A 13,402-nucleotide genomic window follows, 5' to 3' on the forward strand; every position below is an offset into this window, starting at 1 on the left:
TGCACTCCCAGGAGATGAGGTTGCCTGCCTCTTCCCAGGTGTTCTCATTTTGAGGTCTTAGGTTGCAGTTGCAGGCCCTGGCCACGCAAAGCTCCAAGCAGGAGTGCAGGCATCTCAGTTTAACTCTGTTACCCATATTTGGAAACCAGTCACATTCTATTTCTAAAGGAGTTACAGAATTTGCTTCTGTTTGTGAAGATGTTGATTCAAAACTGAAAGCAAATTTAATTGCTAAAAATTTCAGATTAGCTAAACATCTAATTCCATTTTAAGTGACTAATAAGAGAGATGGCTTTTATTCACTTGTCTGTAGTAAAAGTCTCGTAACATAAAAGTACACTGTGAAATTATGTTTTTTAATTCTTGTCTCCGTTGACAAACTGAATCATGAGGGTGTTACTTTCATCAGAAAATGATATTATAAACATCATTTTTTCTTCAGATTTCTTTCAAATTAGGTAACCTTTGCAGTGTAAACAAACAAAACAATTACATCGGATATTCCCATTTTTTTCTAAAAAAAACCTAAGTGTTTGAGAAACTAGAATAAAATAAAACAAGAAAGCACACCTTTTTTTTTTTTTATAATCCTGCTTTGTGCCACTAATGAGGAAATTTGAGGATGACAGGAACATGAAGAAAACATGTTATGACAGATCTGTTTGCCCCTACTTCCTCACCGAGTTCCTGAGAGTGAAATCACAAATTAATGTGTAATTTATAATTTTAGCAAACCAGTGAATATTATGATATTATCAATTTTTAAACTGCAGAACTTCACTGGTAGTGCCCTCGCAGCATCAAATGGAATATTGCAGTGCAGAGTTCCAGAAAACACAGTAGGAGATCAGCTGTAGCTGCATCCTTATTACCCTTGGCAAATTCTGAGAGGAGAAAGCACATATCAAAAATGTACGATCCTATTTCTAAAAGATGCTTAAAATTAGTGTGCCCCCATGAAGAGCACAAAATTCAGTAAGTATATTATTCCCTACATTGCTCATGGAAGAGCATTAGCATCTTTTCATGAGTCTTCAGCTTTATTTATTTATCTACTTGTTAATTTTGTTTTGTCATTTGAAACAAAGTCTCTCTCTCTACTTATCTCTAGCTGTCCTAGAACTCACTCTGTAGACCAGGCTGATCTTGAATTCACAGAAATCTGCCTGCCTCTGTTTTCCTAGTGCAGGATGAACAGTTTATACTACTATGCTCGGATTGGGCCTGAAAATTTTATAATGTGGTTAAGATGACATATCTGAATATATGTCCACAAAAAAGAGAGCTTTTAACTATAGGGTTCCAAAAGTGCAATGGTAATAAATAGTTACATCTGAAAACATAAATTATTCTCTTCCAAAAAAAATCTATTTTGAACAGTTGTATAATATTAGATTATATTTCTATAATGACCGTGATGTATAAATGAACCATTGAATTTCCGAGTTACTCTTTCCTCTTGAAATTACTGTATTTTTGTCTTGCATCTGTGCCTTCAGACAGAGTTCCTTCAAGAAGCCTTGCTTTTCAACTGGTCAGTATTTGGAGATAGGCACAGTACTTTCCTCCTCCAAGAAGCTGCTCTGTCCCAAATCAGTTAGCTCTAAATAGACATTCATGAGAACCCTCCAATAGACAAAAAGTGAAGAAAAGAACTAAAAACTAGTTTGATAAGTCATTTATTCTATAGATTGTTTCCTCTTTTGTGTGTGTGTGTGTGGGGAAAGCTGTACTGGATGTTTTTAAACCAGGCCAACCTTGGAGAATGAAATAGATTTGTGGATGGAGTTATAGAATTAATATTTTTAAAGTTCTAAAAAAGATCATTAACCCTTGCAAATAAATCTTAGAAAACAGACTAGATAGAATTTAGGAATATTTGCATTCTTAAAACTCTGTAGAACTTGGTAGGAGCTTAATGTGAAAAAGGAACAATTGTTTTTTAAATCTCATGATAAAATTGGTTACTATTTTATACTAATAAATTGATGTACATGTAAACTCCATAATTTATTCATCTTACTTTATACATTCTAAATTTTACTCGAGATTGCTGTGACAGAATCTAAGAGTTACTAATTTTAATTCTGTTTTTTTTTTTTACCTTTGTGCTTGATTTTTCATTTGATAGAGGCATAGAAATCTCATGCATTATATTGGAAAGCCTACCCTAAATATTGTTTATAAAATTGCAAAATATCTTCTGTTCCTGTTATACCGACAAGTTATACTAACTGAACTTTGGCAAGTTATGCAAAAGAAGTCCCTAAGAAATGGTGTTTCCTATTAATGTAACTGCACAGCAGCTGCATATGTAACAAGATTGAGATTCTAACCTTGGTTATAAAGTAATTTCTCTAAGCCCAAATTTTGCCCCTAAAACTGAAGAGATTCATATACAAATTTAGCCATGTACACATTTTCAATTTTGAAACTGCTGTGAGAGTTTGATTGTTGTTTCTGTTTTTCTTAACCTTGATCTAAAAACATCCTGCCCTGCCCAGGCTTTTTATACACATGCAACAGGGAAAGTATAGTTTGTAAATGAAGATGACAATTTGAACACATGATATAAGAGCTATTTCAGTACTGCCTGTTTGAAGTTCAGGACTGAAATAGGAGGGAGGACTATTGTTTGAAATAAAAATACCACTACATACAGAGCATCACATGTAAGAATTATGAAAAATGTTTATCCTTAAAACATCTCCCCAAACATGACAGTGTCATAGCCTCTCTATAGACCAAGTACCCTGAGCTTCCTAGATTTAAACATAGAGCCCATTTCTTGGAGAGGTGTCTGGTCATATTTGTAATTCAAAGTTTAAAAGCTCTGTCCTATTACTTTAAAATCCTCCATCATGAGAACATAAGGGGACCGAGTGGGAGAGCAATGAAAGAGATACCTTGATAGAGGGAGATATTATGGGGTAAGGGAGAGGCCTGGTGCTAGGGAAATTCTCAGGAATCCACAAGGATGACTCCAGATTAGACTGCTAGCAACAGTATTGAGGGTGCCTGAACTGGCCTCTAGTAGTCAAATTGTTGAATACACTAACTGTTATCATAGAGCCTTCATCCAGTAACTGACTGAAGCAGATGCAGAGATCCACAACCAGGCCAAGCTCCAGGAATCCAGTTGAAGAGAAGGAAGAGGGATCATATGAGCATGGGGGGTGGGGGAGGGTCAAGATCATGATGAGGAAATCTACAGAGACAACTGAACCAAGCTCAAAGGAACTCATGAACTTTATAGCAATAGCTGTGGAACCTGCATGGGACTGGACTAGACCCTCTGCATACAGGAGACAGTTGTGTATCTGGGTCTGTTTAAGGGGCCCCTGGCAGTGTGGCAAGGATTTATCCCTGGTGCATGAGCTGGCTTTCTGGATCCCATTACCTGTGGTTGGATGGATACCTTGCTCACCCCTGATCAAGTGGGGAGGGACTTGGTCCTGCCTCAACTGACTATACCAGACTTACCCTGTTGGAGGAGAGGATGAAGGGTGGCAGGGAGGCAGGGGGGAGCAGGAGGAGGGATGAGAGGGGGATCTGTGGTTGGTATGAAAAATGAATAAAGAATTAAATAAAAAGAAAAGAAATAATAAAATAAAATTGTTAATACAGGGCAAAGGAAGAACTTTGTAGATTGAAAATTATGAAGTCAGCTTTCCTGGAAACAACTTGATACTTGTATATATTTTGTACATTTTAACTACTCAAATAATCAAAAGTCCTTATCTTCCCAAATTTTATTCAAATTTGAAAAGAGTAAGCAAAATATTTCATATGCTACAACTCGGAGGATAACATTTTTGTTTGTGTTTTTTTTTCATGAAATTTCAATACCTGCAAAATGTATTGTTATTTCTAAGGTAGGGTCTTGGATGATAACTTTCTTACGTAAATAAGATGAGAGAAACTGTACCTATGAAAAGGCACATTGGAAAAGATTTATAGTTCTCGTGTAATATGACTTAACTTTAATAAAATCCAGGAGGGAAATTAAGAATTGATTTCGTAGACTTACATTTGAAAGAAGAAATTGTTTCCGATTTACAAAGGAAAAAATTGGTTAAAATTTTAGATAATACATGAACATTATTCTACAAACTGATTTTATTTAAGAACCTATAACCAACAATGGTTAAAGTTTTCAGAAAGTAGGATTATTTAGTTAATATATATTATTATTATTTATGTATATTTTTGTGCATGCCTGTGAACATGCTATACCCACAGCCACAGCACATGAATGGAGGCCCAAGGATCATTTGCAACAATTGCTTCTCTTCTTCTAGCATGCAGGTCCCAGGATTTGTACTCAGGTTGATGATCTTAGCATCACATGACTTTATCCTCTGAGCCATATACATGGTCATGTATCAGTATTAAGAAAATTTTCTCCTAGCCCAAATTACCTCTCTTTTCCCACCATCCAAGCAAATAGTCATCAGTTCTTGTATTTTTACCACAAACATGTAATGATCAATAGTTTTATGTGGTTACGATTGATATATGGTGCTTAAATGTGAACCTTTATGGTTGACTGTCTTCACTGGTACCATCTAAACTAACTCTGAAATAAAATTGAAAAGCTATAAATTAAAAAGCATTAAACGTGGTCTCCAATGCCCTGTAAAGCAGCCTCTTGTCAGGAGCTAGAAAGCTCACTGGTGATTTCTGTGTGCATGTACTTATTTATAATATATGAGCAATGACCCTCCTGGTATTTAAGAGTCCTTTGAGTCCTATGACTGTTATCATTTCCGACACAATGAATAGACAAATCTATACAAGTACATCAGTCAGTTGGTATTCAAGTTAATCCACATCAGAATACACCGATGAAATTCATCCAGAAGTCTGATTAACATTCCTTTTTTCAGATTTGTGTCCTCTCTTGACACATAGACAGGGAGAGAATTAAATGATGAAATGCAATCATCAGGAATTGCAGAGTATTGTGTGGGTGAGGAATAGCCTGGAATCTTAGCCAATGTGAAGTAAGAGTTAGTGAGAAGAGGCTATACTCTGAATTCAGTGTTCAAAGAGAGTTAAGGACTGGTGTTACAGATGAAGAATGTTCATTTTGCACATGCAAGTTTAATGAAATGGTAGTTCTGCCAGGCCCTTGGTTACATACTTGATTCACATAAATCATCTGATTTCACAAACCCACTGAAAATACAATATTTTATGGAAGCATATGAACAGTGCAGCTGAGATTTAGAAAGTTTGAGTTCTTTATCTAAGGGTGCTCTTTCGAATTATCATTGTCTGACTTTCCAATCTTTGTACCTATATGGCTCCAGAGCCCTCATGTTTTTTGTTTTGTTTTGTGTGTGTGTGTGTGTGTGTGTGTGTTGTTTTTGTTGTTTTTCCACTTTAATGGAGTGCTTTTTTAAATTTCAGAAAGCATTGGAATTAACTACTTGGTTTCTTAGAAACACAAATATCTGTGCTTGCCTCCCAGAATAACCTGATTGAATAGAGTGCTGGTGGGTCTCTGAGATTTTGCTTGGCAGAAAAGTTTCTAGAGGACACCTGCACTCCATCTTAGAGATGCCTTGAAAAGCACTGCATTAAATGTGCTTATGAAACACAGAGTGATGTTGTGATAGCTAATGTCACCAGAATCTCTCTGACATTTTCTGTCTGTAAGACTCGCATGCTGAAGTCCTAAGGTTAGACATCTTAGGAGAGATTTTGAATACAGTTGTGGGACACAGCTACCTTCCATAGAATATATTAACCCCGGGAAATCCTTAGTCCAAACAACAGCCTGATAATCAAAAATACATTTGGTGCTTGGAGGGGCAGCATGTGAAGTGAAGGCAAGCTGATCATAAACATTAAGACAATGAGTTCTGGAAAACATTTAAGAATTTGTTTTTTGTCAGTGACATTCTGTAACCTGTTATTTGGGACAAGAACAAAAGCCTGATGAGAAAACTTATACTGACAAGATTTTGTGTGCTTGGTAGTAAATGGGTCTGAAGAATGCTATGAATCACCTACTGGCTCACTCTCACAGTTAAATAAAAAAGAAGAAGAAGTTTATAACCATATTTCCTGTTTTATCACCCCACACACACCTCATGCAAAATTAAAATGGTAATTCTCATTATATCCCTAAACTGCACTGAGAGGAAAATGAAAGAAGGCAGTAGGAGAAACAGACACCTAAAGTTACACTTCATGGTATATGCAGACAGCGTTGAACGGGGCCATGTTTTGTTTGTGTCTCACGCACTGTTTTTCCACACTCTCTTCCTTTGGAGCTGTTCTGCTTCTGATCCCTGAAATCTTGAAATTCAAGGAAGAGATAGCAGAGTTTCTAGAATAGCTCTCTTGCTAAAGGGCCAAGAGCCTCAGGAAGACTACTGCTTGGTGGTTTAAAATTGTTAGTCAGCAGCCAGGCATGGCAGTCTATGTCTGCAGTTCCAGCACTTGGCAGATCCAGGCAAGGAGATCGAGAAGTGAAGGAAGGCCTCAGTTACACAGACAGTTTGAGCCCAGCTTGGGCTAAGTGAGACATTGTGTCCCCTGCAAAAATAAATAGTTAACTACAAATAGATAAAATATTGAATTTTTTTTTTTTAATTTGGCAGACTTTCTGGAAACTCTGAAGGATAACTGCAAGAACTTATCTCTTGGGACATGAGAAGTATATCTGTTAGCAGGAAAGGGAAGTTCAGCTTAGAGCCAGTTACTGTCCCCAGGCATCGCCACTCACATTTATTTGCCTTTGAAATCTTACTTCAGAGCCTTTGTTTCCTGGGGAACACAAAGGCATTGTTGGCTGCCTTGTCCGCCCTTTGTTTTGTCAATCACAGAATAGTTCTCCTGTATGTTAAACCGCATATGTGCCATTTTCTGCCAGAGTGTTTTCTGCCTATACCAGATGTGCCTCCTCAAACTTCTGCAGTTAGACTCCACTGACAGAGAAGTTAGCTGCTCAGCCCAGGAAACAGACAGCCATGGCTGCTGCAGCTAAGTCGGAGATTGTCAAGTACTTCATTTACCCCGTGATTCTCCCTGCTTCTCCTTGAGGGATCTCAAGGGAGCTGGCACGTCCTTTTCCGAGACACTGAAAGCTGCTTCTTTATTATTTCTCCTCACACACTCTTGCAACTAGAGCTTGCAGGGACACTGCCTCCTGACTCTGTCCACACAGAAAATTCCAGAAACTGGAAGACGGCAAGTGGGTCTTTCTGATTGCTTTCAAGGAGATAGCTGTCCAGGAAATGTCAGCTCTGAATTTAAGGAGCCATTCAAACTTTCCCAGGGCATAATATTAGAGCGGCTTTAGGAATGCCTTGGTGCCAAGTCTGCAGGATAGAGTGGCCTTCTGGGAGAAGGGTACCATCCTCCTGCCTCAGTGGTCTGTCTGTACATGGCCTCCATTTCCTTTTCATTATGCAGCACAAAGCAGGCTTCAGAGGCCCTTTTTCAGGAGTCACCTGGCCATAGCCAGAGAACATAGAGAACATCCTGGGCTCTGAGTTGACCTATCTTGTCTTATTTCTGTGGCCCCTTCCCTGCACCCACCTTTTCAGGGCCACTTACTTGGAAACTTTGCTATGCTTTAAACCCAGAATTTACTCTCCTGGCAATCTTTTGTCTCAAAGCATCAAGGTAGGAAGGAAGGCCTCATAGAAGCTCGCTTAGGGAAGTCTCCATTCTTGGTCTTCTCCCAAGACCTTCCAGATTTACTGAAGGGAGGATGTCTTGTCTTACGGAAGTTGTAGTAGCGAGGACAGCAGCTGGAGTCACTTTGGAGAAACCTGGCTTTTTCTCCTTGCACCTGTCCTACCTGGGGACAACTGTGGTATCACAGCCAGAGACAATCTGGAGCTTAGGGAAAATGAATGTGCTGTTAACCCACAAAGGCATGCAGCCTTACTTAGTACACACTGACTCCTACTCTCAGGGTCCCTGATAGCTCTTGGGTATAATTTATTATCCTCCTTCCTGCTAGAAATGCGCGCGCGCGTGCGCGCGCGCGCACACACACACACACACTCACCCCCACTCCCACACAAACACACAAGTCAGGTACCCATTCTTTACTTGGTTGGGTCAATGAACATTTTAATTTGAAGTTTTGACTTTAAGAAAAAGTAATAAATATTCACAAAGGAAATGGAAAGAAGATGTACCTATCCAATTGTGTCAGAAACACATCTCAGCGTCTTTAAACACAAGGGTTACTACCTTCTGTCGGGTGTCTGGATGGTGCTAACCTTGAGACGGGGTGAGGAGAGCTGAGACTTTGGTAGATCTATTGGCTGTTTTTACTGTTTTGTGAAGACAATGTTTTCCTCCCAAGCTCTTTGACAAACTCTCTCAAGATACTATGCTTTCTTTTCTTCTCTCTCTCCCCCTCTCTCTCCTTTTTGGTGTGTCAGATGAAAATGTTGTGATTGGAGGATGAGTCTATGAATCCCAATGGTCATCAGCCTGGCTGGGAGCTTCAGGAAAGACTACCCTACCAAGGGTGACTGAGACAAAAGTCACAGCTCAAGTTCCACCCCTCTGCTGCTTTGATACCAGCTTCCAGCCAGCCAGAATGAACTGGGGAGACCGGTACACCCCTCCAGCAGAACTCTGTGTCCTGTGTCCTGGTCATTGTGTACTGAAAGTCCCAGAGCAGGCAGAAAGGTGCATCCTTCCTGAAGTCCAAAGTCCAGCAGAAATCCCAGAGCATGCACCTGGAGGGAGTGTGCGGGATGCAATACCCAGCTTTCCACCTGCTGCAGACTGAAGTGTGCGCCACAGGGCCTTCCTGCGCCATGATTGTGCTCCTCCCTCCCCCATCCTTTGAAAGGGAAGAGTGAGAAAACACCCCAGGCGTTTCTCTTTACGTGGGCAGGACGCTTAAGCAGGACTTAGGATTCACAATTTCTTTCTCGGTGAAACCTAAACAAAACACCAGGCAGCTAGAAGGTGCATTTCAACTCTCTCTCTCTCTTTCACTCTCTCCCCATATCTCATGTATTCCCTCCTCCTCCACCGCGCGCGGCATCTCCTTCCCTACCTCCCTTTGCTTCAGCTAGAATTAGACATGGGCAAGAAAGAATGAAAACCCAAGCTGCAACTCCACGGCCCTCCAGTTCATTGTCAGGCATAACGCTGCTTTTCTTTCAGGTGATTCGGACGGATAGGAAATGCTCCCAGGAGGTTGGCTACCTTTTGAGCCCCACCCGAGAGAGGCTCAGGCCTACTGAAGACCACTTTCTCTCCACCGTGAGGCGTGTCCTCCCCCTGAACCTCTTTTGCCATGGCTGTTGCAGTTAGAAGTGAAGGCCGAAGGAGAAAAACTATAGACAGATGGTAGAACTGTGGCGTAGGAAGAGGTTCAGACAACACTGTGCACCACGGATCTCCTGACCTCTCACACTAGCCTGGGGTAGGATTTTCAGACACCTTAAGCTTTTCTGTGGGCCTGAATGGCCCGAAAAGAAACAGTGTGGGAAACAAAAGAGGAACACAAAATGTGTGAGACAATGCAGCAGTCTCTGTCTTCAGGATGCCTTGAGACCGAAGTAAAAGGAAAATTTAAACCACTGTCAAAACGAGCACCCCTCCCCAGGTGTCGGAGTGTTTTAAACACACAACTTGTGCAAGTTTCTTGCAATTTGAGGATAGTCTTCCAAGATATAAAGTGGCAGACTTATCTCCCAAGTACCAGATGCATGGCAATTAAGAACTTTATTACCATTTTAAAAAAAGGGGGTCTTAATGATCTGTGCAATATAGATTTTGGACAAGACCAAAGCTGACTACGACATGCAACACCTTCCCAAAGTCCCTAAAGCTTGCAGAGACTGAAAGGAGACCAATTATCTCGGTCCAAAGGGCAGGAGTTGTGGATGGAGAAGAGGGGTCTCCCACTGCCAGGGCCATTCAGAGCAAATTAACACTCCTTTCTTTTTCAGGGGCGCATTTTCTTCGTAAAATACGGTAGGTGCTGGCCGCAAGCGCTGAAATAGCTGGCGGCCCAGCTCTGCGTTTCTCTGGCTGACGTGCTCCGCCGGCTTTGGCAACTCACTCCTTCTAATGTGCCCCCGAAACGTTTGGGCTCAACAGGTATCTCACGAAAATTCGCACTTAACCCTCGGTCATCTTCTTGAAGGAGACACTTTCACGTTTCTTGCCCCTGCCCGGGCTGCTGCTGGCTGACCGCGACTCGTCCACGCGGAGCCCTGCGCGTGTCTAGCAGGCAGCCCCAGGGCCATCCATTAACCACCCACTCCGAGTGGCAGGGAAACTAAGCCCAGACGTGTCTCTCATCGCACCCCCGGCTGGCGACGAAAAGCCCTTGCAAGCAACCCGAGACGGGGTTTGTGCAGTGGGTAGACTAGTTACGTCGCTTCGGACAAGCGATTTATCCCCAGGAAAACACACACACACACACACACACACACACACACACACACACACACACACACAGCTTTAAATAGAAGGTTGGGGTTACAAAGCCGTCGCTGTCACAGAAAGCAGGGGCGACTTCTTGGCATTTAAGGGATGTCAATTAAAATTCGGAACTGACCACCCATCCTTGGCCATCGCTGAGGAAGAGGTAACCTCTCCGTTTCCCACCTCCCCAAACATGAATTATCATATCCACTGAATGCAAATGTGCTGCCTTCTGCGAGGGGACAGCCAGCTGCAAGCTGGACAATAAAGTGTTTCATAGAGACGCGGCCCGATTGCGGTTCAGAGAGGCACTCCTTTACAAAGGAAGAAGCTCCCAGTTTGTGCTGATAGCCTTGGCGCGCCTGGGCCAAAACTGCCCCTCCACCCCTCAAGGCACAGACACCCAGGATTGGAAACTAGCTCCGCTACGAGCTGCATCCCCCGGTGTCTGTTGGAGCTGCTGTGAGGATGGAGAAGGGATTGTTCAGAAATGATGCCATGAGTCATAAACACCTCTCGAGTATTCTTTGCAGCAATTAATGGACAGTGGGTGCAGGAGAAGTTGTGGAATAGCTGTGGGTTTATTTTGTCCCCCGGACAGCTCTTTCTCCAGTGATCCGACTGTCCCTTGCCTTCCTGCTTAGGAATAAATTTTCCATCCCACCCGCCCCCACTCCTTGTCTGTGCATGTGACACTGATTGTACCTGTCTGAACGCAGAGACTTGCCGGGGATTTTCTTTTTGGTCAGCTGCTAATGACTTTCCTCCTACCTTCATTCATCCTCAAAGGTGGATCTTTACACTTTGTGACATCTCAGCCTCATTTTAATTTTTTTTTTAAACCAAGCATTTAACAGAGCACCTAAGGAAGCTCCCCTACATTTATCCTTTGCATAGGAAGCCACGTAGAAATAATTCAAATTTGTATGCAGACATTCATATTGGTGTGATCAAGCTGGGAAAGGCTCTATCTCGTAATGCATTTAAAAACCAATGCGTTCCTAGCATGTTGGCAACTTTGTTGTCCGAAATGGTTAAAAAGCACTCACGCCAATGTCTTCAATAAAAAAGAAAGAAAGAAAGAAAATCTGTGCAAAGAATCAAACCCCACGGATTCCACAAGAAATCAAGATAATCCTCACCACTTAAAAAAAAAAAAGTCTTGCAGAGGAATTCTGCGTGGATACCCACTAGTTAGGGGCTATAGGAACCAACTCACGTATTCGTTTGAGCATACTGCAAGAATATTTATTGAGCACAAGCTCAATCACCGCATTGAACGCCAAATCTGGCAAGCAAAATGCATTTCCTATCTGAGGGAAGGAAAAAGAGCTGTGAATCAACTCGTTCATCAGTATTATCCCGATTATTTTATCCGTGCAAATTGCAAACTAAGCTTGCTAGCCTCTCCCAGGCGACAAGTCACCCCATCTCCATCCACAGCAGAGGGTACCCCCGAAAACAGACCTACCTTTTACACAAGACAGCGTCAATAAAAAGACGAGGTTCCAAAACATAAATCCACTTTTAATCCCCATTTTCTTCTTCAGAATGAAGTCGAGGCGGCCACATTTAGCGCATCTTCGCGTGCCAGGCTCCCGGGGTTTGGATTCCTCTGCTCTGCTTTTCCCTTTGCGGCTCCCTTTCATATTATTCGCGAGCTCTGGATTCTGGCTCCTCAGCCCAGCGCAGTGGAGTTGTTGCTGTTGTTGGTGCGCGGTCACAGCTCGGAGTGAATGGTGTTTCTGGGATACCACAGCAACCTTGACGAGGACTCAACCATCTCTCCAACGGGGGCACAGAGTCTCCGCTACTCCGGATTCTGTCTTTTCTTTTGCGTTTTTTCCCCTCCACCAAAATTAACCTTAAATCTTGCTCTTTACAACCTACACCAGAAAGCCCCAGTGAGCTTCTGAAAGCCCCGCTCTGCTCTCTGATAAACTCCCCACAATATTTGAAATCTCGGGGCTTGGATTATTTTTCCCCCCGAATAGATCAATTCTGCCAGCAAAAGCAGTTCAAGAAATAATATGTTAGTGAGCTCTCCATTGCAGCCTGCGAATACAGAAGCATGCTAAAGGAGTATTTTAAAGTGAGGATCTATGTCGCTTTTAGGAGAAACCGTGAGGATAATGAATTGGGTTCCATGGATGCCCACGTCGTTAGAATGGGACATGTGTTACTACAGTAGTTGCATATATCCCAGGCAGCCCTCAGACATCTATTATACTTTGATTTAATTGAGAAGGGAGATCACAGAGAATTTATTTGCACATAAAAATCTGCATATTCGAATACCTGCGTGTAAAATCATGAAGAGGATTTTATTATTTGGTAAACATATGCCACCCGTGGCTGGGGCAGGGTAGGGTTGGGAGGAAAGTCATAATATTTCCCTAAATAGTTCATCTTTCATCGTCCCCAACCTCCTTGCAGCTGGTGTGCAACAGCAGTTTAACCAGTTGTGTCTGTCGTTTTCATCTGGAGAAAACTAATTTTCCTTAATTCTGAGTTGATCCCAAATATGTAAATGGAAGATTTCTTTCAAAAGGCAAAATGTATATGTCTATACATTTTGGACTTGGCAGCCCCATAAACCAGGCAAGGGTTAAGGATATACAAAGAAAGAGTTCTTGCGCCATCTACTGGCCGTCTGCAAGCCTCCAGCTTCTCCTTCACATCTAAAGGGACCCTGTTTTATCTTCTATTGTAAAGATATCTCCCCGAGACTAGAATGTTTTTCTTAGGCATACTAATTTTTGGATCTATTTTTTCCCTGCCAGATACTATCCCAAATATTTTAGTGGTAAAGTTCCTAAGAGCAGGGGCCAGACTGACGATCTGACCCTTTTGGGATCTTGGTCCTGTCTCAAGAGTTAGGAAGGGCTGCACTGCAGACTCTGGAATGGGTAGTTGCCAGTGCCTGTCGGTGGCCCTATTTGCAAGCCGGGAGGGGTGGTGGGGAGCATCTTTGCAT

General features: G+C 42.0%; 1 protein-coding gene across 6 annotated transcripts in view; it reads right to left on the minus strand.

Annotated features, from left to right (window-relative positions):
* Window positions 1–12,567, minus strand: part of Csmd3 (CUB and Sushi multiple domains 3) — a 1,154,880-nt gene extending 1,142,313 nt beyond the window's left edge. For 3 of the 6 annotated variants that reach the window (XM_028867965.2, XM_028867960.2, XM_028867959.2), the window contains exon 1: window positions 11,897–12,567. In XM_028867965.2, the coding sequence (XP_028723798.1) occupies window positions 11,897–12,074 (178 nt within the window). In that variant the 5' untranslated portion in view covers window positions 12,075–12,567. The remainder of the gene's footprint in view (window positions 1–11,896) is intronic. The other 3 variants (XM_028867966.2, XM_028867964.2, XM_028867961.2) reach the window with 1 other exon arrangement.
* Window positions 12,568–13,402: the final 835 nt, after the last annotated feature.

The sequence above is a fragment of the Peromyscus leucopus genome, chromosome 20 (genome assembly GCF_004664715.2).
Source record: "Peromyscus leucopus breed LL Stock chromosome 20, UCI_PerLeu_2.1, whole genome shotgun sequence".
In the NCBI taxonomy this organism is placed as follows: domain Eukaryota; kingdom Metazoa; phylum Chordata; class Mammalia; order Rodentia; family Cricetidae; genus Peromyscus; species Peromyscus leucopus.